Below are 24,812 nucleotides of genomic sequence, written 5' to 3' on the forward strand. Positions count from 1 at the left end.
CTGGCCAGACAGCACGGTCCTGCAGCCAAGAAGAACTTCCAGGATGTGGCCCTGTGTAGGCTTCTTTGGTGAAATGGGTTTACATCTTTCCCACCTAAAACACAGGTTTAACTGCAAGTCACCTCACTGTGCACTTAAAAAATAAAAATATTTAAAAAATTTAAAAACAATGAAGTCCTATTCCATCTTGCCTAGGAAAGAATTTCTAGGGTCCTAGAATTTAAGGCTCAAAGGTTTACAATCCCAACAAGATAAGGCAGAATAACAGCCTCCACACTTTATGGTGTAAGCTTATGGAAAGGTCAAAATGACTTAGCATGAGGGTCAGTTTTACTCAAAGCCCCTGTTTGAGGAGGAGAAATAGCATCCTAAATCTTCATAGCTGGCTTCAACATAACTATTACATTATAGGGGTTTGGACTGTTTGGTTTTGTCTCCTAGCCTCAGCGGGTTTTCTGCTTCCAATGAGACAACAAAATGAATCCCAAAATGAAATGGTGACTCTGAGCAGGCCTCTGGCCAGCTGGTGCCATTACATGTCCTGTGCCTTTGTAGGGAGAAGTGAGGAGCTATCATTGCTCTGGGATGTGTCATGGGTCTGTGCACAGGCAGCATCACTGTCCTGGTGTCTGTGCGATGTATAGTGGTGAAAATGGACAGTTCAGAAGAGCCTTAAAAGCATCTTAATAAGAAACTGCAGATAGCTTTGCAGCAACCTCCTAGAAGGCCTGCATGCCTTGACTGATAACTACACTGATCTATCACAAAGAACTGGGGATCCTCAATCCTGAGCCATTGTGTGTCTAAATATGTGGAAAACTTGGGAAAGCAAGCTGTTAGCAATGACATAAACGTAAGAAAGGAATTGTTCGGAGGAGCAATAAACAAATATTTCATAAAATGAGTCACGGGTATCTAGGTGATTTTACTGGGTGGAGGTATCAGCCCCAGAACAATTTTTTCACCATAGAAGTACTTCAGTGCCCTGATACTCTCACACAAACTGCAACCCCATCACAGATTTCAGGGACAAAGCTCTCTTGCTAGGCTACAGGTTTATTTAGTGTGCACACTGTTTGTTACTGACCTGCTCTGCAGACACCTCATGCCACCACAATGTTGAATGTCAAGCAAACTGGAATGGGTAGTCCTATTATTTTGGCCTTGACAGCAGAAAGAAGGGCTCAATGGTTGTAAAGTCTGCAATGCCCCAGCTTAGGGGCTGTCCAGAGGCTTTTCTGTGGATTTCACAGCATCTTAATGGCTTTACAAATAACCTTCAGAAATGTGTTTTGAGCCTCTGGAAACTCAGGGCAGGCATGAGCCTGAGCTATGCCAGCCCCCAGGGCTGCATGGGTCACCTGCCACAGGGCCAGGAGCCAGCTGTCATCCTGCTCATTATTCCAGTAATTGCCATGCCTTCCGTTGTCCTCAGAAATTAGGAGAAAATGCTGCTTACGGTGTCTTGCTTGGCTCCCTCGATGCCCCTTGCTGGGTACTGTGAGGTTTCCATCAAATATGGTTTAGCAGCAGGCAGCTTGCTCTAAAATAAAACCAGGCAGCTGCCCTGACTCTCCGTAGTTGTGTCCCTGGGCATGCAGCTAAAGCACAGTCAGGGAGTGAGCAGAGCCCCTCTGCACGGATGGGCGCTGAAAGGCAGAGTGAGTGGGAACCCTGCTGCTCCTTTGGTGCCACCAGGAGTTCATTTCAATCAAGCTCCAAGGGGCAGTTAGCTGGGCTGGGTGCCACAGAGCATCCAAGGGTGCTGGACTGGAGGAGTCTGCGAAGCACAGCCCAGCAAGCAGGGTGGCTTTGTGCTCCTCTTCCTTCTGTATTGTTACTACAATGAGCAATTCACCTCTTGACAAAATAAATATAGGAAAATGTCAGGCTTTTCTCCTACCTCCCTGGTTTTCTGTTCAGGGAATGAAGATGCGGAAGGATGAGAAAGGGACAAGGACAGTCCCTGCTCCTTTTAAGGTGAGTGACAAAAGTCTCTCATTGCTGGACGTGTGACTTCCTCTCCACAGCAAGCCTCGAGTCCTGCACATAATCCTGATGCGTCTGGCGGCATTTGGGTTCCTAGGAAATAGAAATGGAAATATGGATATGCGCCAGACACACACAGCTGAATACCTTTGGCTGTCATTTGGTTGGCAGGAAACTCACAATCTGATGCAAAGAATGGGTGCCAAACCTGTGCTATAAGGGTTCACAGAAGGGATACATATAAACATATATGAAAATGAATGCAGGTCTTTTCCCCAGACGAGACAAGCATCCATTGAGATGGACTGGGTTTTGGCCATCTGGAAGTTTTTTTGAAGTCAGCACTTGCCAGGATAGTTCCTGAGAGTGGACAGAACCTCCAAGCTACCTAGTTGTTCTTGGAGGTTATGAAAGTGGTCTTTGAGCAATGTGAAGCATTTGTGTGGTCACAGCCAGCAAAGCTTTACTCAGTGGTTAAATAACAGATGTCAGCCTCTAAAACTGCCAGATCGGCAACTGTCAAGACTACTAGCTATCATAAACCATAAAATCCACAGATGGCCTTTTCCAGAGCAACTAAATGTTAACTTTGTGTTCATCTCAAAGACTGGGAACTGAATTTTCTAGCCTTGATCCCTCTTCAGTATCTTCCAAGCAGATACTGTCAGCCAAAATGAGGGTGTGCTCCCGGGAGCCTGGTTTGCAGATGGATGTGGGAGAGGAACATGCTTTAGCAACAACCTGACCTCCTGGTTGTCCAATAGCTAGAGAGCTTATTTGGGCCCAATAAGAAGATGGGTTTGGTCAGGTTTCCACGCTAAACCTTATTTTTAATCTGGCAAATTAGTGGTTTTAGGGACAGAACTTGGTCATTACTGGGGCATTGCTTTACAACACATATCAATAGTTTCAAGCAGGCCTCATAAGGATGTCAGGCTTCCGCCAGGTGTGAGCTCCTGCTCCCACTCCGTGAATGAAACCTTTCCTTGCTGTCTTGCCCCAAATCAGAAGTGCGTGGCATTGAGGTCTGTAAGGCTCCAGATTTGACCAAGAGTGGATTGTTTTCAGCTCATCTAGGGCTTCTCACCATCAGTTCCATCTTAGACAAAGTCTAGGACTTCCACTAAACCATTTTTCTGTTTTTGTCTCTGTAAGGCACTTCAGGCTCCTTAATACTGATGCGGCTGCATGATAACAGCAATGAAGATAAATTGCCTGAAAAGTAGGCAATAAGCCTTTTAGCTCTTTAGAGCAAATCAGAGCGATTCTGAACAGCCCACAGACAAAAGAAATGGCTGTTTATCTTCATTTACAGCTACCGTGGAGAGGCACAGCATGCAAATTCACCAGCCTGGGGCAACAGCTAAGGTAGTACAGAACTTGTTGCTGGAAGAGGGGAAAGGAGGAGGCTGTCTCCTCCCCACCACCTTTGCCAGCCTTTGCTGCTGTATCCACCTCAGTATTTTTTGTTTAAAGGAGGTCACCATAAACAACTGCATTCCCTGCCACTGTGACTGCTAGATCTACCACTTTGCTGTATAAGATAGAAGAAATGACCTTATTAAATTCTCATCAAACTGTTAACCAAATATTTAATGCCTAACACCCTAACACGTCCCTCCTAAAGTAAAGACTATGAGAAACTCATCTACCAGCAGATGATGGATATTAAAGGATATTTTGAATTATTTGGGTTTTATAAAAATCTGTCCCACAGGAAATAAGATCTATGATTTTCTTCCAATGGGAAGAGCCCAGTGTCCTTATCAGGGCTTACCCAGGTGTTGGTGGGCATGTGAGATTTGTCCAGAGAGCTCGTTCACATCTTGTCCTGCAAGCAAGGTGCTCACTTAGTTATCAACAGGCAATGCCACAAACATGAGCTGAAGGCAAGCAGATACTGCACACCTCAGGGGTCAGCTGAACCTGCCACAGCTGCCTCTCTGAGAGAGAAAAACATCTTGAGTAATGGACATAAACTCTTTTTATCGCTCCCACGTGTTATTTACCCCCATACTTACCAGGGGAAATGAGACACAATTGCTAAAGATGGTAAAAAATATACCTATGAATACATCTTTTATACTTGTTTGGTCTCAGATTTTCCCCCTGCTCACCGATGCAAAAGAGCAATCCCTCTGTATATGCATAACCAGCTTATGTAACGGCCTGATCATTTCAGGTCTGTGCCTGTTTTCTTTGTGTTTCTGAACAGCAGCAGGGGAGAAGTTAATGCTTGCTTGTAGTATTCCTGTCATTGGTACCATCCCTGTAATTCCTTACTGTTTTCTGGTGAATTTGCTTCTCAGTAACACTTGCTTAGATAGAACCCCTTTGGTCATTTTATTTTCAGGTTTGATCTGGCTCTCTTGCTCACTTTCAATGTTATGATACCACATTCCCTTATGGGTCAAAAGCATTCTCTGGTATGAAATGCCATGAAATGCTCTTATCTAAAGTGAAAGAGTCAGGAGGGGGAGACAGATATATTTGTAAGATAAAAGTAAACATTTAATGCCACTATAGTTTGATTCTTTTTCCAGACATCATTTTTTTGACAATGTTTCACACCTCAGATACCACAAAAGGGATATTTTTTAGCCAGCAAACAATAAACTTTACAATTTTAATGGCAAAAGGTTCAATGCATTTGTTGACAAATTTGGAAATGGCTGTGACTTTCCACATTTTGAACTTGTCCTCATGCTGTTCTTTCTCCTTTTTCCTCATAAAATTTAGTTGATAAAATATACATATATATATGTGTATATATATATGTATATATATATATACTACTGACACATTCTCTTCTGGAATTGCCCAGTGATGGGACCAGCATAAGTTCTATATCTATCAGTTTCTCTCCTCCTTAGCCCTATTTTAAACCACTGTTATAGTGAGAAAGAACATAGCCACTGACAGAGGGAAATGGATTTAGCAAACATACACTTCAATGCATAGCACTTAGATAAGCATTTCCAACCATGATGTGTAAATAAATTATAAAATACAAGCAACTCTATAAAACAAGAACATCCTGAGTTTACAAATAAATTATATCCTTCATACATAGAATATGATGTGGATGTGGATGTTAGTAACCAGCAGTTTCAGCTATGGGAGGGAAAGAAGTAAAATGTAGAAAAGTTAGTATCTATGCATACATAAAACATATATGTATGTGTGCTACATGTAAATACACACATACATATACAATAAAGAGGGTGAATACATTCATATCTAGAGTATATAGAGAATATGTAATATAGCTGAAACTGGCTCAAGCACCAATTTATTACCATTATTATAAACTTTGCTCAATACTTAAGTAGGACCACTCAAAGTAAGATGGTTTGGGTTGTGTTTTATTTCTTGTCCAGGAGGGTTTAAAGGTAGTTTGAAATAATATAGCTGAATGTTCCTGAATGCTACTATTTCATTTCCAGCACCTCAAATTATGATTTCCAGAATCACCACACCCTTTGTGAGCTTCAAAAGTTTGCATAAGTGAGCATGAGACTGCTGTTTGTGAATTTGGTGGCAAAAGGGTGCTACATTTCCAAGGGAAAATTAACTTATTTTTGTTTGTTTTGGAAGGTTGCTTGAGAAGGAGAAAGAAGAAAAGATAAAGACAATAATAAAAGGTTTATTATTTCCAGGAATGGGTATGGAAGCTCAGATAACCCTGGGATGAGCGCACAATAAATGCAGGAGAGTGAGAGAGATTATTAACTTTGCATTGACAAATCATTCACAGTTTTGTTTGCTATGGTTATTTGGAAACCTCTTACAAATCTTAGGATAGCTAGCAACAGCCAGCCTTGTGTCTTCAAAAACTGCTGTGTGTGGCCAATGTAAAAGCCTGTGGAGGTACAAAAGGCAGAGCATGAGAATATCAGGATTAAGCAAGGTATGCCACCATCCATGGATTTGAGAAGAAACGCCTCTCTCTGTGGTCATCATCCACTCCTATTGCTATTTAATGGTACCAGTGCTTTGATCTCTGCAGCGAGCTGGTGCATCCCTGATGATATACAACCATCCTTCCCACCATATGAACTGGCATCAGAGGTCGCTCAGCCTCTGGCTTAGGGGAATTGAATTTGCTTCTGCAATGCAGAAGCTTCAATTTAGAATTTAAAATCTGTCAGATCTAGACAGAAAGCTTCACAGACCACCAAGTTTCCAGGCTCTCAGTTGATGTAACCACGCCTCAATCATATGCAGAAATTGTTGTGTTAAACAGCTGAGATTATAAAATATCTTGCCATAAATTTATGACACCCTGAAATATAGAATAGTTCATGTGGAATGCTTTTATAGGCTTTAACAGCCTCTGTGTGGGAACTGCAGCAATTGGGCTACACAGGCTGAAGAACCTGGGCAAGAAAGAACTTTTAAAGAAGCCCTTGAAAGAATTTCAAGTGTAAGTTTTCCCTATAGTGTGGCATAAGTTAACTTCATCCAGGTGAGTGCACAGGGAATAGTTTTGTAGGCAGGAACTCCTTGGAGGAGTGAAGGGGAGTGGTGGTGCTGCCATTTGTGAGCACATTTGTGCCACTTCCCCACAGCAATGTGTGAGGGGCCATCTAAGGCTCTGTGTGTGTGTGTGTGTGTGTGTTTATCTGTGCCTGTACTTTTGTTTCTACAGTGATTTTTTAGCTCATTAAAAACAATGCAGCAAAATCACAACTATTTGTAAAAGGTGATTTTTGTAAAAGAGTCTATATTTTTCAGCTGTCATCACATTTGAATTCCATGACACTGGTACCTATTTTAAGACAAGCCATATTATTGAAATAAATTTAAAAAGTGAAAAAATAAAACCCACACTTCAAGACAAACTGACTTTTTCCTGTGAGCAAACATGGGATTCTATGTGTATTACCCCCAGCATCACTCCCAGCTTTCAGCCCCTATAATTGCCACATTTAAAGAAAAAAAAAAAGCCAGTGTGAATCTTTGATCCTTTTTTCTACATTTTATGCAGCCCTCACTGAGAATCATGTCAGAGGACCGTGCCATTGCTTGGTACCAGTTACTATTTTATGGACCTGCAAGTCTCAGAAGCTAGGGTTTATGGCAGTGGCTCTTCTAAGACTGGATCAAAGACATGTTCAGCAATAGCCCTGTGTCATTACACAGCATGAGGGGGTGTTAAATACATAAGAGTAGCTCGATCTTCTACTATATAACTAACAGTAAATACCCCCAAAAATGGGAGGTGGATGAATTTTCCTCACAACTGGGTTTGCTCTAAGTCTTTTGATTCTTAATGCAGTTGTGCCTCAGTTTTATCAGAGCAGGTGAGATGAGAAGAAAACCTAAGAAGGAAGAGTGTTAGTATCCTTCCTTGTCTTTCTGTAAAGTAATATTTTGGATTATGTAGGTCTGAATGAATTGACATGGAACTGATTTGAGGCAAATGCAAGGCATGCATGGCAAAAGAAAAGACATGTGACAAATATACCAGGAATTAGGGCTCCCCCACACCCTTCAGAGGACAAATTGACCCAGCATCCAGAGCCAGAGCAGCTTCTGCCTGCTGTGAGAGCTCACACAGACAGAGGGATGCCTGAATCCACGGCACAGCCAAAGTCTCCAGTCTATGTTTACACTTGAATTCATGGCTCTAGAGCAACTGCTGTCCTTTGTACGGGTAAGGTTCAGGTGTGCCAAGAGGAGCAGTTCTCAGGAAGCGCCCCCAGGTGCCGGTGGGGATGTGGAGCAGTGCTGGTGTTCCACTGTCATCTCACAGCCCCGACAGTGAAGAGCTGTGATCTCCTGTGACACGTGCGAACAAAGAATTAACCTTCAAACCCAATTACATTAACACTGCTGTTTCCTACTAAAGCTGTCCCAGGGAAATAAGATTGAGTTCTGAATGTGAAAATGATTAGGCATTGCATTCACATTGCTTGTGTATTTTGGGCAACATGACGCCTTTTAAAAAATCAGCATAAAAACAGCATTATGCTGGCAATGCCTTAAAGAATGGGGTTTCCTGGATGACTTGCAGAAATGTACATGTCTTCTCTAAAATGCTGGCTACTGAAAACTGAGATCAATTTCATAATAAGGTCCTGAATGCTTTGATTTCTGTGTTTTGCAAACACTTGAATTATAATAATATAAATTCTGAAGTAAAAAGCTGTTTTCAAGCAGAAAACATTTTATCGTGTCAAATCTCCACAGATATCTCATTCCTCTTTTTTGTATTAAGCTATCACAGTTTTTAAAAAGATAGTGGCAAATTCTGAAATGAAATTACAGAAAGTCAAGAATGCATATGGATTTTAGAACATGAATACTAGAATATTATGGGAGTTAATGGATACTCTAATTAGGTCCTCAGAAATAAAATATTTGTAAATACTGTGATTCTGCTCAATTAGTACATATTTTTTAGTATGCAAAATTCATCCCTGGCGTAATCAGTTTGGTTTCAGGGATCAATTTTTGTCCATCGTGATAAACAGGGCGAACATATGTTCTTACTCTTTAAAATAATGGCTAGGTACACTTTTTTGTTTTCTTTCTGTTATGCCTCCTAAGCTACAGCAGTACCAAATGGAGAGGCAATGAATAATTTAGTAATTGTGGGTGAGGAAATATTAGATGCAATAGGTATTTTACAATAGCTCCAAAATGTGTCCACTTGATTTATAGAAACATCACCACTCCTGTGTAAGTCATGGACTGTGTGAAGGGATGATTTCCTTGACTCTCTGCAGCTGTATTCAATCCATGGGGCTCTGCAGAGAAGAAATGGCCTCCAAAGAACCAATACATAGTAACTGCTACTGAAATTGCTATAAAGAGAAGAAAGCCAGTTAAATTGCATTGTCTGGGGGGATTTTCAGAGTTGGTTAGGGTTATTCTCTTTGAGAGAGAAAGGGATATGTCTTTAATACTTACTTAGAATGTAAGTTTCATGATAGGAAATTGCTGTGGAACAGACTAGAAAGTGACTTTCACACAGGGCCCTTTTTCCCTTCCAAACAATCCTATAGATTGTAAGTAGAATTTTCTACAAAATCCAGTGACAAGGGTAATAGAGCAAGTAAGATTTGCTATTACACATTGTAGAGCACTAAAAGAAAATAAAACTATACAAATGTTACTTCTACTTTTTAGAAAAGTTTTTCTGTTCACCCAACCACTAGAAAATCTACCAGTATCATTTTTCCATTGGGACTTACTGCTTGTGGTTTTGTAAGATGGCATTGATACGATGGTGCAGGTAAAAGAAGAGTTGCACTTAAGTGCAGCAGCTAATTGATGCATTCTGAGTCTATTAAATGAGTCTTATCTCCTCATAAGCAACAGGAGGGTAGCACAAATTTATGTGAGAGAGGAATTTTTGTGAATGTGCTTATTTCAGTATAGAGGAATAAGAAACCTAATTCAACAAAATATTTTTTATGCTCGTATGTAATTAAAATGCAAGTTTTGCACATTTGTTTATGAAATACAAAGGATGTTCCTTCCCACATACTATTTTGCAGATAAAGAGGCAAACCAGTAGAATAATTGGATGTGCATGGAGGTGCTGACCCTTGTCCTTTTGATGTCAATTTAAATTTTGCCATGGCTTCAGGTACTGAGGATTAGTAAAGATGCCATAGCCAACATGCTTGAAGTGCTGTATCTACTCACCTGCTGTATTTCCAGATGTGCTGAGATGAGCAGAGCCTGCACTTCTCAGATACATCTGTGAGCATGGACACATTGAGCCAGAAGCTGACAGAACACATCTTACAGTGATGTATGTTGTAAAGACGGAAAGCTAAATTTTGTCAGCCATAGTCTCAAGAAAGAATAAATTACTCATTTTTGGACTGGTGAACACAGGAACCCTAAGCCTAGAGGACAATCTTCCAGCAAGTAACTAGCACCAGAAAAAGGGGTTAGGATAAAAGCACCTCCTCATTCATAATGCCAGCCAGTGCAAAGTAAAACATATATGAACAAGAAAACAAGTTATGGGGGTTGGATCAAATTGAAAATATATTTACTTCACACTAATGTCACTTCTCTCTCATACACTGCAAAACCTACAGATGGGAAAATGATGTGTTCTCCAGCATATAAAAGAGTACAGAAGAGTATTTAAACAAACCTTACTCTCAGCTAGAAATATGTCTGTGATCTGGGAAAGCTGAATTTCTCTTTGAGTGGCCTTACTCTGGTAACAAGAAAAAGACAGTTAACATTTATTCATATGTTGTACTGATTAGGAAATATCTCTACAAACACAAGTTACTTAGAAACAGCAAGTCTGAAATAGGAGAAAACACCAAGAGAAAAACAAGCTGTAAATACATTTCAAAAGTGTATTTTTTTTTTCCTTTTTCTTTTCTTGACTAGCACCATCTGTACACAATAAAGTATGAACATAAATGTTTGGATAACAAAGATTTGCAAGGCACTTGAACAGTTTTTCTGGATAGGTTTTCTTTTAATGAACCTCTCAATGGAAGTCCCACAGCCACCTTTCCTCCTTCCTCAACTAATGCAGGGAAAGAAGTATCTTCTGCCAGCAGTTCTTATTTACAGACATGTCCTTAAAAGGTTCTGCAAAGTGCTCTTTTAGGCTAAGAGTATCGACAACCTTCTATCTCCATTTTCCATGCTTGTTCTGTTTGTTATTTTAGTACTACTCCTCTGTATAGTATAGCAAATCTCTCATACACACAGCTGAGACTTGACTCCAACCTTCATCCTCATTCTTTTGTCTTTGGGATGCTGTTTGGAAGGGAAAAGGAGGATGGCAGAGATGCACATTGAAATTCTCTTGAGGTTCATGCTTTATCGACGCCTAGAGGTGATGTCAAAACAGGTGATCATCATGAGATGGGCCTTGCAGAAGTTGACACGGTTTTCCAAACGCTCAGTCACACATTCCAGGGCCTCCAAGTATTCCAGAGAATCCAGCTCAAATACCTGCTCCAGATCAACTGTCAGAAAGAAAATACACAGATAGGAAAAGCAGACAAAACTTAGTGAAGGTTGGTGGGAGAGTCAGAGCTAATTCAAGTCTTCAAATTCATCAGTACTCATCATACATAACCTCTGGCTTGCCATTGTCTTTAAAAGTTGCCTTTTCTGTTTAATGGTTATTAAAATGACACAGTAGTTTGTCTACAGGGAAAAATACTTTAAGTTGCATTGGATGTTTTCTCAAGTGATCTGTTCTGCCATCCTCACCAGAACTGCAGATGCCTTTGCCATGGTCCGTCATCCTCCAGCAAATGTTGAATGCTAAGTATGTACTGACTTTCTCACACACTCTGCTGACCAGAAAGAGCTTTAAATAGCTGCTCTCTCCTGGGAGGGCAATCCCTTTGTTGAATTCAGAAGTTGAATTTAAAACAAACCTCTAGGCTTTCTGTTCCTCACATCTGTCCCTATTCCATGTGATTCCCACTGGACCACTCCAGCAAGGCAGGGAAGACACACACATCAATTCCTCCAACACAGGTGCCCAGCAGCTTCCATGGAAGCCAAGTGTGAGTTACATTGTCTGAGCTAGCACTGCCCATCTTATCTGTTTCCTGAGGTCTCTGCAACCCTTCAGGCTTTCTGCACTTGCCACACTGGAATTAGAAGCAAAGACATCATACAGTAAGTGGACAGCAATACATAGCAAATTCTCTCTCTTGTTAAAACTAGTGGGGCTTTTTCTAGAACTCTTTGATAAGAACTTATCTGCTTGCTAATGCTAAAACTGTTGTATAACTACTGCAGTATTCTTTATGGCTTTTTTCTTGGAGTGCTGAGGTCTTTTTCATTTGAATGTGAATGCCCTTTAAGCTCTCTGAACTTTACACATCTATAGTTATAAAAAATGGGCCAAATTTCATTTCATTTCATGTAAGCCCACTGCTGCCAAGGGACAAGTTTGCTCCACAGTGTTATTTTGTGGTAGAAGAGCAGATTTATAATATTGCTCATATGTTTGAGTGATCTGAGGCAAAAAAAAAAAAAAATCTCATTTTCAGGAGCTGTGGACTGAAACGCGTGAACGTTAATCTACCAATGGCAACATCCACCACTAGAATGCTGTACCATTTCAACATTCAGCTCTCAGGCAAAAAAAGACTGTTCAGTTCTACTGTTAACATTTAATAACAATTATAGGAACTAGTTCTAGAAAGACAGTCAATCTAAAGCTTGCCCTTAGGTCATATGTTGGTTCATTTTAGTTTACAAACAGTAGCTTACATCTCACTCTTACCAGACATTTCTGTTTCCTTCTATCCCTCTTATTAAATAAACCAAAGGAAACCTTTGAGTTCAGGCAATAAAACAGTGCCCTTACATTCACTGAGCCACTTATTAGGATCCAGCATCAGGTACTGTTTGGTCACCTCCAGTTCTCTCATCAACCACTCATACTTGGCCTTGACCTCAGCGATTCTCTGCTGGCGATGCTCCAGGATTTTCAGCTTGGCATTGAAACATATCACCTCCTGCCAGTCAGGAAAAACAAGTAGGGGAAGAATAGGTGAAGAGGAGAAGAAATACGCAGGTCCATTCAGTGAAATCATCTTCCAATCAATAATACTGACAACGAGCCATTTATTCTGGAAGCTTATGAATCACTGCATGAAATCATCCATCAGCTGCTTTATTTTTATTGCTTTTGTTTGGTTTTCATGTTTTCCGTCAGTGAGCTTTGGAGACTTTGCAATGGTAGCTAATAATAAACCATAATAATTAATAACAGGCAGCATCTTGAAATTAGATTAACTGTAGGAAAACATTTCTTTTTTTTTTACCACAGTTTGGCTAAGAAAACCTAAGCTCTTGGGAGCAGAAAATCCATTGCTTGCTGTATTGAAAGCCTAAATGCACCCCTGTGCTTGGTGCATAAGTAACACATTAGTCATATTTTAAAATAAAAGGACTGGTAGCAGTATCAAATTTGAAACATCCTTAAACAAAGGGAGTATGTAATGAAAAGCTCTAGCAATTCACAGTCATTAATAAAGAAGATGTATTTTCTGTAAAGCTCTGGGGCACAGTAACAGCATGAGGTACAGTGCTGGAGACAGCCAACCTGGCCTCACATGACTTCTGAGGGGTGGCAGTCACCAAGATGTGCAGCAAATGAAACCATCTGAGGACTGTGCTACCCTTGCTAGTGTGGAAGCAATTCCAGTAACAGAACTATCCTCATCCAAGCCTGTGAGAAGGTCTCAACACTATTTCACATTCTCCTCTGTAAACAAATCTGCTGTGGGTGAAGTGCAGCGGAAACCCCACTACAACAAGTTCCTCCAAACATCACAAATAGCTTCAACAAGTGTCAGAGGCTAGGAAGAAAAAAAAAAAGCCTTAAAATAATAATGAAGTCTACAATCCACCATTACCCTAAAATACTCAACCTCATATACTCCTCCCAATCTTACGTTTTAAGTGCTGCCCTTTGCAGTTTACACCTGCCAGGAGATTACATGGATTGCACTCACCTTGCTGTCCCCACCTCGCCGTCGCTGGAGCCTCTCCACGTCATCAATCTCATAGACTTTGATCTCAAAGGGCTCCCCCAGCCCCCTCTGCCCGCTCCGCAGTGGCCCATCCACCCAGCGCACCCCGGGGCTGCTGGCAGGCTTCCTTGCTGGGGAGGCAGTGTCAAGGGATAAAGCTGGAATAAGCCTCCTCCTCTGTGAACCTGCAAACAGAGAAAGTGCCATGGCGTGCCAGCACAGTTAATGCTTCTCCTTGCCATTGCAGAGAAGTCTACAAAGGATACATGTTTGGACTTCTCAAACATAGAAGAAAACGGAGGGAAAACCCAGGGAGGCCATGGGAGCTGTAGCTGCAATGTGCAGTACCCACTCACCATGGGTGACACCTTCAGCGTCCCTTGGTGCCTGATGCCAGGATTTGACACTGTGAGGGCACAGGAACCCTGAAGGTCACAGAGCCTGTGTCTGCTCCCCTTTGGTGAGGTCTCAGCACATACAGGTAAGCCAATGAAGGGCCCAAGCCAGCAGGATGGAACTGGTCTAGCCTGGCTTTCCTATCTCTACTGCTACTGACTCCTACAGTGAAGGTCAAGCATTAGCCAGGCTCTGCAAAGTGTCTGCCACATAAGATGCCAAGCTTACAGTAGAGCTGTACTATAGAGCAAGGAGGAAAATGTATGTCCCTGGCCTAATGGCAGTGGTTTGCTGGGTGAAAGAACAAAAACACACACAAAAAAAAAAAAAAAAAAAAAAAAAAAAAAAAAAAAAAAAAAAAACTTACTGTATTTCCTTGCTTCGTTTAGTACAATCAGAGCAATGGCTTGGTTTAAAAATAAATAAATAAATAAATAAATAAAAAGTTTTGGAGCTGACACAGGGTCTTCCCTAGGACACATCAATAAAAAGGATGGGAGAAGCCAAAAATAAAAGCCAGAGCCAGCAAGTTTGAATGAAGCTAATAACTGGCTTTCTTGGCTGCAAGTACATAAGTGATGCCAGCCAGCAGGGAAGAGATGCTGAATGATCATGCAGATTTTATTTTAAAAACAAGATAAAATCATTTATAGGAATTTTCCGCATTACATTCATTGAGACTTTAATGTAAAGAGTTTCAATATGTCTCAGCTTGGTGCTTCAATAAAAACTAAAAGAAACCCCAAAATATCTAGTGATCGCCTAATTTTTGGATTTTCAAGTAAGAAAGTATTGCCTAGTTTCATTCATGGGAGTCTGCTTCTGTGCTAACTTTGAAAACTATTCACATCCCATGATTTCTGAGTACAACAGTCTGTGCTAGAAACCAGTATGTCTGTGTTAGAGACAAGTAATTAACCTGTAAATTCTAGCTTTAAAATGGATGAGAATGGTCTGTTGGAAAGCCTAGTCTACAGAGCTTTCATTTGGATACATCTGACATAACCCAATGCAGGAAAAAGAGAGCACAGCAAAAGTTGATTGACAGAGAGTTCTGGGTAGACAGGGAGCTCTACAAGGCCCCTTTATACCAAACAACTTGAGACTGTCATCCTATGACACTTATCATAGTTGTGTTTATTCCTCAAACTCCAGCCCAGCAAAAAAACATATGCCAGAACAAATGAAGCTTTACAAATACCAGCAAGCCAGAGTTATTTTAGTTCTGTGGTACAAGTCACTGGAAGACGATGTCAGCATTCCCTTACCTTGAATGCATTTCAGTTAATCTCTAGATTAAACTGCCTGATCAAGAGAAGAGTCAGATCTTGATAAAAGGAAAATCAAGACCTTACCCATTATCATAGACGAAAACTAATGAACAAGAGAGACAGTTTGGGATGACCCCAAAAAGCTGTGATTCTAAGGGTGACTCTTGTCAGCAGTGCTAAAGAAAGGTAACCAAATGCTGGGAGAAGCTACATACTTGAAGCAAGGTGAGAGAGCATGGTGGACTATTCCGTTTTACTACATGAATAGAGAGATCTGAAACAGGCTCAGCCCCTCCTGGGAAACAAGTCCTCCACTTGCTTAGGTGGGAAGGGTCCTGAGTATTATCCTAGTGTCACTCAAGATCAGGAGGATTCAGGCATTAAATATGTTTTTAAATATTTTTGAGGCTTCTGGCCACAGTGTTTCACAGAAGCAGTCTCTCAAATTCTGTCTGAGTGTAAAATACAGTGACTTTGATGTTCATCAACTTTTAGAGCCAGTGATATCTACAAGGATCAGATCTGACCTTCAGTTTAATGCACCCAGTGCTGTTAATTATTTTTTTCTTTCTGCCCCACAATAATAGTCACATCTCCTTTCCTGACATGCCTTCAGACTAGCTCTAGCATTTCAAGGAAGGAGCTGAGCAGACTGGAAATTCCTTCTGCCCAGCTCTCCCTCCATGGCTGGGTTAATGCCTAAGTGCCTTTTCCATGATGTTTGATTTTCTTCCTCTTTTTTCCACTGTGGCAGTTAAAACAACCTTCTTGCACTTTTAAACCACGCCACTGAAAAAAACTCTGTCTCCAGCCAGAGTCAAAGTCCAGGTCCAAGACTCTCTGGAAATGTAGGTGGATGGCTCCAATGCACCTTGCCACAAGAACAGCATCAGGCTCCCACTTGGAGCAAAACAAAACAGATTGCTGAGGTGTGAAGTAGAGGAACGATGGTAACATTTTTAGCATTTTGTTCCCATTCATATCCATTTGGCTCAATGGGAAGCAGGAGCCTGCAGTCTAGAAGGAGGGCTCCAACCTGAGGCTTCTATTATCAGCACTTAACCCTTGGGAGATGGGCAGCTGAGAGTGCAGCAGTGGCAGGAGACACTAACTCATTGTGTTTTTCCAGCCAGAGCTCGTGTCTGGATTGCCTGTGGGTTATGACAACAGTACAGGCTGTAGTTCCTAGTGCACTGGGGCAATGCAGCAGGGCAGAGCTGCCTCACACAGCCACCTTGCCACCCTCTGCCAAAGGGCTCCTCTGGGACACACGCGACCTGCACGGGGCTTCCAGGGGGTACAGCTGTGTGAGACAGCTGAGAAAGAAAAAGAGGGACATCAGTTTATGTGCACCTTGAATGCTGACTCAGGATGATTTATCTGAGGTGTAGAGTGCTTTGAGGAGAAATTAAAGATCTACCTCTTTCCAGCAAGGTAAAACGATCTAGTTTGTTCTAAAGCCTTCATTAATAGGCTCCTTATTAGCCCAGGTACAGAAAATAATGGTGCTATTTGACAGGAGACTCCTGCCACTGACCTCTCCATTTAGTCTCTGGTTTTTCATCTTATTTTACCTTAATTTGGATCAGCAAGGAGGCACAGCCTAAGCAGAGCTCTGGGGTAAATATCACAAAGTAGTTGACAGCTTGCTCATCCATAGCAACACATAACAATTAAATTGTTAAAATTAATGCAGTTTTCCATTCATACAGAAAACATCCACCTGAAGTCCCCAGTTTATTGGTTGCATTTGCTGGAGTTAGGATCTCATCAATTTCGAGTGTATAATAAATAACATGCTTTGTGGGAATTACAGTACATTACTCCTCTATTCCCCATGTATGAATTATGAAGAAAGTGGGCAACCAGGGAGCTCAACAGGAGCATATCTCAGCACCCTCCCACCTCTGCCCCACCTCAGCAAACTGGCCGACCCTCCCACCATGTAAACAGAATTAATTCCTCCATTCAAAAAAGAATTTTATACCAAAAACCAATCTGAAAGAAATCCAGTAAGATGAACCCAGGGTAAAATAACTTCACGTTCATTTATGACCATGCAGTATGTAAAGCAAAATGCCATTTGCTAAATGCCCTGAAGGATATGTTTTGATATGCTTTTCACTTAGTTTGAATTTACCCACTCTCAGAATAAGCCCTCTTGAACCTAGCTTGAGTGTGAATAACCAGGCTGTGAAATAGCCATGAAAATACACAGCATACAAGATTTGCTTTTGCAACAGATCTATTGCTCCACTTTAAGCTACAGGTTAAGGTTTGGCCAGGTTAAGTTTAAGATAAAGAGAGTAGCATAGCAGTGAAGGCATACAGTGTAAAAGTAGATCTGACTGAAGAATGGCACTGAAGCTACAATTTACTTCAGCAAAGGTAAGCCCAGGGGAGCCTTAAAGTATGAGAAATACAGACCAAGCTATGTGAGGGCAACTTTAAGAATAAGAAGGCACACTGACCTCAGCAAAATTGCCAAACTACAAAAGGATGTGTGCTCATAAAAGTGTGTATTGACCAGGGCAAAAGTTCTAAAAAATCTGGTTTTGCTTAAGTACTGTATATTTTGGAGTGCTCTCCTCAGGCTGCTTTCCAAGCACACATTCCAGATTGAGCATCTTTTCTGTGAAAAAGGTAAAGGCAAAAACTACAAGTACAAAATATTAATGAAAAACAGTGTGATGTGTATCTCTTCAAAGCAGGATACATCCAAATGGGATGCAAAACAACTGCTGCCCTAGAAATTTCAAGGTGTTTCAAAGAGAAAATGAAACTGTAACTTGATATAACATCATTTCAGAAGTTTCTATTGTATGCTCAAAGGCAGGATGTGGAGCCAAAGCTATTCCCCACAGCATTTAATGTTATGGGATGTAAAATGCCTTTCTGTACAGAACGTGTTCTTCAGAATTTTGGTTTTTCTCACCAGACAGTCCAAAGAAATTACAAAAAACCAGACCTGGCTAGCTAGAGCAGTACCCCTAACTCACACTATTCCTTCTGTGGCTCCAACAGCAATAGCACCAATGTCAGCTGTAGCATCAAACTTTTCTTACTAGTGAAGATTATCTATGCTATTTCCTCTGCTGCTCCTCACTGTCTGACAACAGGGATCCTGCTCCGTTTGAGTCGAAAATGTGATGCTGACTTTGCCTCTCATTTCCTAGTGGGATCGGCCCTTATGGTCAATTGTCCATGACTGAACCAACTCCTCCTCTTTCCTTTGACCTCCTTTCTCCTAGTTTATCTTATAGTGCACTTTGCCCAGTGCAGAGCACACAGCTATTCACTCCATGGATTTTCATACATTTTGCCCAGTTCCTCTCCTGAAGGGGAAGTCATTGCCAGTGTTTTCAAGTGGAAGGCCACACTGATGATGTGGGGACTTTATCAGAAGTATTTAGGGTGCCCATCTTGAGGTCAATACTTCAAACACCAAAGAACCAACGCCTATATTGCCAGAAAATCTAAACAGAAATCACTCATCCTCACAACTCACATTACACAGATTGCATAGAAAGGACCATGCTGAACCCAAACACCTGGAATAGGATACACTGAGGGGATCCATAATTCAGAAGAAAATGTTCTATGTCCATCTCAGTGTAAAATAATTCAGGCGATATTCTGTATTGACAGTTACGCAAGCCCACCGTTGTGAATTGACAAGAAGCATCAAGGACACTTGAGGGAAGAAATCACTTGTTTCCTGTTTATCAGAATAAAGCAATGCTTGTTAATAATATTCCATCCGCACCTATACTAGATATGTTGTTTCTGCACTGGTATAACGAATACACTAATGTACAGCCAACTTCTAATTTTTATTCCATCAACACAGTTCATTTCTATCAATCTACCCAGTTTATTTCTTAACCTTGCTTTCTGAATTACTGTCTTATTTTAAAAGGAGTTTTTCAGGGGAGTTTAGAGCTGGTGAATGAGCACTGCTGAAACCAGATCAGAAAGCAGCCCTCCTGTGGCGTGGCAGGTTGACAAGTAATCTGCGAGATGCTCCAGGGAAGATGCACATCACCCACAATTTCTAGCAAAAAATCACCAACCACAGTCTCTTCTAAACATTTTTCTCTCTTCAGGCTGGATTTTGGTTTAACAGGTATTTGTCAGCATTGTGGCATTATTTAAGAAGCTGGTTATTATTACTACAGTACTGTGCTGAAGAGCTGCTCCAGTCACTTGGACAGCAAAGGCTTGGACAGAGGCTGGAGGGGGAAGGGCTCTAAAGCTGGAACATTAGCTCCCAACAGGACAGTGGTGGAGGCATTCCAGTGAGCCAATTCTGTGGCAGTGTCAGGAGCAGGTTTTATTTACACCCAGACTAATGGTGTGCGACTCAGTCATGCATGTTACATGGAGCCTTCACTGCACACAATAGCCCGCTGCCACTTCCTCTATTAAATCATTCCTATGTTCATGTGGCTGAAAGCTCAGTGCTGGCATGCAGTAGTCAAGCGTGTAAAAAATGATTACTCTGATCCCTTTCAACACAGATTTGCTGCATGAAATGGCCTGGCTTTGACCTGGGAAAATCAATGCTGTTGTTTTAATGAACAAAAAAAAAAAAAAAAAAAAAAATTGGAGCTGAAGCCTGCACTTCCCCTCACTCTACTCACCCCAGGGCTGTCCAGTCAGCAAGTCACATGCATAAAGTGGTCATCTGCATGCAGAGAAGCATTTACTCATGTAATTCTAAACATCCTTTGTCACGGTAAAGGCATAATACAGGATATCAATTAGCTACCATCACTTGTAAGCAGGTTAAAGTAGAAATGCTGGAGGTGCCCCACAGCTTCCTGATACAAAGGGCAATTTTCAGCTCCCCACACTGTGCCTTAGGCAGTCTAAACATGAACCAAATTCCTTTTCACTTGGATTCAGCAAGAAAAGCTCAGACTCTCTTTGTCGGTGTTTTGTTTCGTCATTATCATTTTGGCCATGTTTCAAAATGTGATGCTTTGCAATATTGGTTGGAGACAGGAATTCATAATTTACAGTCCATAGATTCAGCCTCTGGCTTTTTCTGCTGCTTTCATAGAAAGGGCTAAGTGCTTCCAGAAAGTAAATATGTTCAAGTATAGTTTGCAGGAATGTCTAAATCTCCACCTTTAAAACCATCCCACCAGAGAAACCCAGAGCACACTAACATGAGAAAAAAGGAGCTTAATTGTAGATAATTAGTCATGTCTTAACAGTCTGTCTTTTTATTAAAGTGTTTAAAATCATGTGGCAATTTGCTCTTCATTGATGTTGAAGGTTAGTACCAAGAAAGAGCTGCAAGGAGTCATGAAACTTTACTACTAATGTCATCAAATGCTGAAGCAGGAATCTTTAATTATCTATAGTAAGATAGTTCCCCATGCAAACAAGATGAAAGCATGTGCACAAACATACATACACACACCCAAATCCTATCCTGGACAAAAAGCAGGGTTCTCCAGATTCTAAGATATGCAACTCCAACTCAGGACATAGCTTTAAACTTCAGGAATTCAACCTTTGGAAACCTTCATTTCCCCCCAGTCTTGTTTCTATGAGGCCTGACTTTCAAGAATATTGCCTAAGTTTTAGTTTTCTGATATTCACTGATACTTAACATTCAGGAAATTGTTAAGTATCAGTGGCCCTGACTGACCTAACTGTAAAGTGCTTTTCTGAGAAGGATTTTATGCCCAAAGTCTGATGTCTTTGAGCTGTCTCACATCTTTTTCTCATGCCCCAGTCCCGGATCCCATGAGAGGGCCTGTGCACACCAGCTGTGAGGCAGTGGTCCCCACCAGCACCTAACGGCTGCTGCTCACCTGCTTGGGCCACAGATCACTGCCCTTAGTGTTTCACCCTGCTGGCAGAAGCCCCAGCATCAGCAAAGCTCCAAGCTCAGACTCAGCTCCAAAAAGCCTCAACTAGAGGAATCAAAGGAGATACACTCCTTAGCAGAAGTTGTCCCATCTCTGCAGAGGGCTGCAATCAGTGGCAGACTGAAGCCTGTAGGCTAACTCAGTATTACATGGGATGGGGGCTTTCTTAGGTACCCAACCCTACCTCATAGGGAACAGGAAAGAAAACAGTTTCAGGAAGATCAGTGTAATCTCCATAAGTGCCTTGTTTATGATGAGTGATCTCAGAACTCCTCCTGTTCTGTTGTTCCCAGGGAAGGAGGTTTCCTTACAGAGAATACCGAAACACTGTAAGGGACAGGAACCTGTAAATATATGTAGGAGAGGATAGGAAAAAAAACAAACTGGAAACAACATATTTATGCACGTAACATGACAATGCAAACAGGACTTGGCTTTACTGGATAAACCTCATTAGAGCCTGGACTCATCCTTTGCTATTACCTCAGAGGGGATGAGACCCAGAGTTAACACCAAAGCTCCATCTCTGAAATCATCCAGTCATGTTTTGCATTGAGAATTATTTTAAAGCACTGTCCACAAACATCCAAACTAAACTCAGGAAAAGATGCTAAGAATCAAACCAGAAGAGCAAAGCAGAAGGCAAGTAGATAGCCCTTCTGATCCAAGGACCTTGCTATTACTTTTTTTTTTTTTTTTTTTTTTTTTTGTACCAGCATTATCTACTTTTGTGAGCTGGTAACAAGAGAGCACAGAAATTACACACGTTGCCCAAGGTGTTACAGCAAACCAGCAGCACACCAGAGAATACAACACAGATCTTGCAAGCCCTGATTTGTAACCCTGTCTCCCTTTCATATCTGTTGCACCCCTGGGATACAAATATGGCTTTGGTAAAACTAAAGTTCAACCAGAATGCACTTCGTGATCACATACAGGAGTATGTGTTATAAAAGCACCCTTATCCCTGCCTTTCCACGGAGCAGCACTGGGACATCACACTTGGAATTTCTGAGGAGTTAAAAAATAATAAATTACTGATGCAACTTGTAACTACATACAAACTATGCCCTAACACTTCAGTGCCTTGCTCAAGAACAGCACTGCCTACCCAAGAGAGAAGAGGTTGGAGCCAAGACAGAAATATGGCTGAGATGCTAATTGTTTCTTACAGGGAAGAGCTAATGGAGTGAGCAAAGAAATCAAAGTCCAATGTAGTTGCACAGATGATTGAAGGCAGAGGAGGAAGAAGGGCCTGCCACAAAAAGAACTGAACAAATGAAACTCTGTTTTCCATTGTTCAGCAAGGACAGAAGAGGATGTATGGCAAAGTCAGTTGTGGTTGAGGTTAGGAGTCGAGGGTGCCTGTAATTCAGCTCTGGATGTAGCTCTCACTTGGCTGAGGGCATTAGGCAAGTCAGTAACACTCTCTACCTTCATTTCTCCATCTGTAAAATGGGGTCGGGAATAATACTTACACCACAGTGAGGATTAAAGAGAAGCTATACAAAGCATTGAAATGTGCAACCATAGATCAGGGCTAAATAGCTTTGTTTCTGCCACGAACAGTCACTTTGGGCCAATATACGCTGATGTGATGTTACAGAACCAATGTTAGCTGATAGAAAAATGGGAATGTTTATTAAATTCATAGGTTAGCTTCAGGGGAAAGGCTTATGTACTCCATGAGGGAAACACATGATTTTTCAATAGGTACCAGAATACAAAAGGAATTTTTTATTATTATTAGTTTCTTCTAATTTTGTACATACACAATTATATACTGTGCTCTCTGTGAACTGTACAGGTACCCAGGCACAGCCCAAAAATTAACCTTAGGCTAACAGTGATGGATATGAACTAGCTTTATACTTCAAAAGCTGTCAGTGTAGGTCTGATGCCTCATGTATGACATTCAGGGCAGAAGCACCTACACATACAAATAATGCACTTAAGAGCACTGAAAGACAAGATCTTAATCTCAAGAAAAAAAAATGATGTCTCTCCAATGTGTCAGAACTTCAAAAGTAATTGCAAGATCTTCTGGTGATTCTCTTAAAAACTCTTTATAGCTCCTTTTACAGGGGCCTTGGGCTGATTCATGTTGATCGTGTCTGACAGCTAGCATTTCTGTTAATAATAATCATAAATAAAGTGGACAAGGTTGCCTGACCTGAAATGAGCATATCTATAGTGCCATATCCATTACAGCACAGTGGATCTGTGACCACAAATCAGGAAGGTCCAATGCTCGTGACATTTTGTATTAAAATAATATCTGTCTTTTAAGATCTCAGAACCTTTGTGTGCTATCTTCTTCATTAAAAAGTGTTCCTTAAGAGATAACACTCACACTATAGGAAAGGAGATGCTACAGAGGATGAAAGATTGCAAAACTTCGCATTTTTTCATTATACAATAAAAATACATTTGCAAACAGCTCTATTCTCCCTTATATCTTAAATCCTCCTTCATGTTCTACTGCATTGAAGTAATAATCCTGGTTTTATGCCATCATAAATCTGCTGACATGTGAAAAATTGTACTATTATCAAACACATCAAAACAGAATTATGATTTCACTGCTGCAGGACCAAATGCAAACAGGAGCTGGGTTATATGAAAGTGAAGCCTGATTAATTTCTGGGCAGTGGTTTTCTGCTAGAAATAGGGATGGTGGTAAAGACTGAGGTTTTTTAATTTCCATAAAACCCCTGGTTGCACTTATACACAAGTCATTCTGAAAAATACAGGAATTACTTGCTGATATAGGGAATCCCTCTCAAAAGTAAAGTATCAGAGGTGATACACTGAGGATCTCTCCATATCAGGTGGCATGCTGAATGAAGAGAGAAGCTTTGTAAATTACTTTAAGGGAGGTCATTGTGCCAAGCTATGCTGAGTCCACCGGGGCACGCAATTTCCAGGGACACAGCCAGGCCCTTCACTGAAAACCCTTCGCCCCAGAGATTCATGTCCATATTCAGGTCCATCAGGCAGATAATTGCAATGCTGCTGACAAAGGAGAGAGGAACCAACTCACACCAGCAATTAGAATGAAGAGATTAATCTCCTGGCCAGCCAAAAAAAGGTCTACTTGGGGAAAAAGACAGGTCAAATGTTACACAGCAGTAAAAAGGCAGCAAAGCTAGGACTTCTCATGTTGCCTGCTAATGAAAGGTTCGTGCTTACACCATCACTTGCTAATTTTGCATAGGTGCACTGACAAACCAGTGACACTGTTCTACCAGGTAGGCTCAAAGCTACTTCTTTCCTGGTGTATCCTCCAGACTGCTACAAGAACAATCTTAAACCTGAGTGTCAAACAGATCTCTACTTCACAACTCCCTTTTCATGACCATTGACACAATGTTTAGTCCTGCACAGGGGTTATCAAAAGCCAAAGCTGCGAGCCAAAATACAGCCCTGGTATAAAATGCGACACACACATACGAAGCTTGTTTGTAATGAGAACACCACGAAGACGATGCTTTTGTCACTCATATTTCCAGCCTTGTCCAGCCTCCAATGAACTATCAAAGCAGAGAGAAAAAAAGTGAAATGAACCAAGCAGTTTTGCGAGCATCAGAGTAAACAAATCCTGGTCCTCTAGTGATTCAGTTTGGGCATGAACTCTGGAGTCTGAAGAATCCAGAGGCTCTGCCTGAAGTTTTCTCATAGTGTTTTTGTAAAATATCTCCCTTTGGGGAATAAGGGGGACATTCTCTAGTATCTAATATGTTCCCTCATCTGCACAGCTGCCTGTTTTCACAGAA

At 41.2% G+C, this 24,812-nt stretch overlaps 1 protein-coding gene across 1 annotated transcript in view; it reads right to left on the reverse strand.

Moving 5' to 3' along the window:
* Positions 1-10,800: 10,800 nt before the first annotated feature.
* The window catches only part of KIF26B (kinesin family member 26B), a 270,452-nt gene continuing 256,440 nt past the window's right edge, over positions 10,801-24,812 (reverse strand). Inside the window, exons 13-15 of the mRNA XM_062489199.1 lie at positions 13,467-13,669; positions 12,314-12,464; positions 10,801-10,949 (exon numbers count right to left, since the gene is read on the reverse strand). Coding sequence (XP_062345183.1) covers positions 10,801-10,949; positions 12,314-12,464; positions 13,467-13,669 — 503 coding nt within the window. The remainder of the gene's footprint in view (positions 10,950-12,313; positions 12,465-13,466; positions 13,670-24,812) is intronic.

This window comes from Cinclus cinclus, chromosome 3, assembly GCF_963662255.1.
Source record: "Cinclus cinclus chromosome 3, bCinCin1.1, whole genome shotgun sequence".
In the NCBI taxonomy this organism is placed as follows: domain Eukaryota; kingdom Metazoa; phylum Chordata; class Aves; order Passeriformes; family Cinclidae; genus Cinclus; species Cinclus cinclus.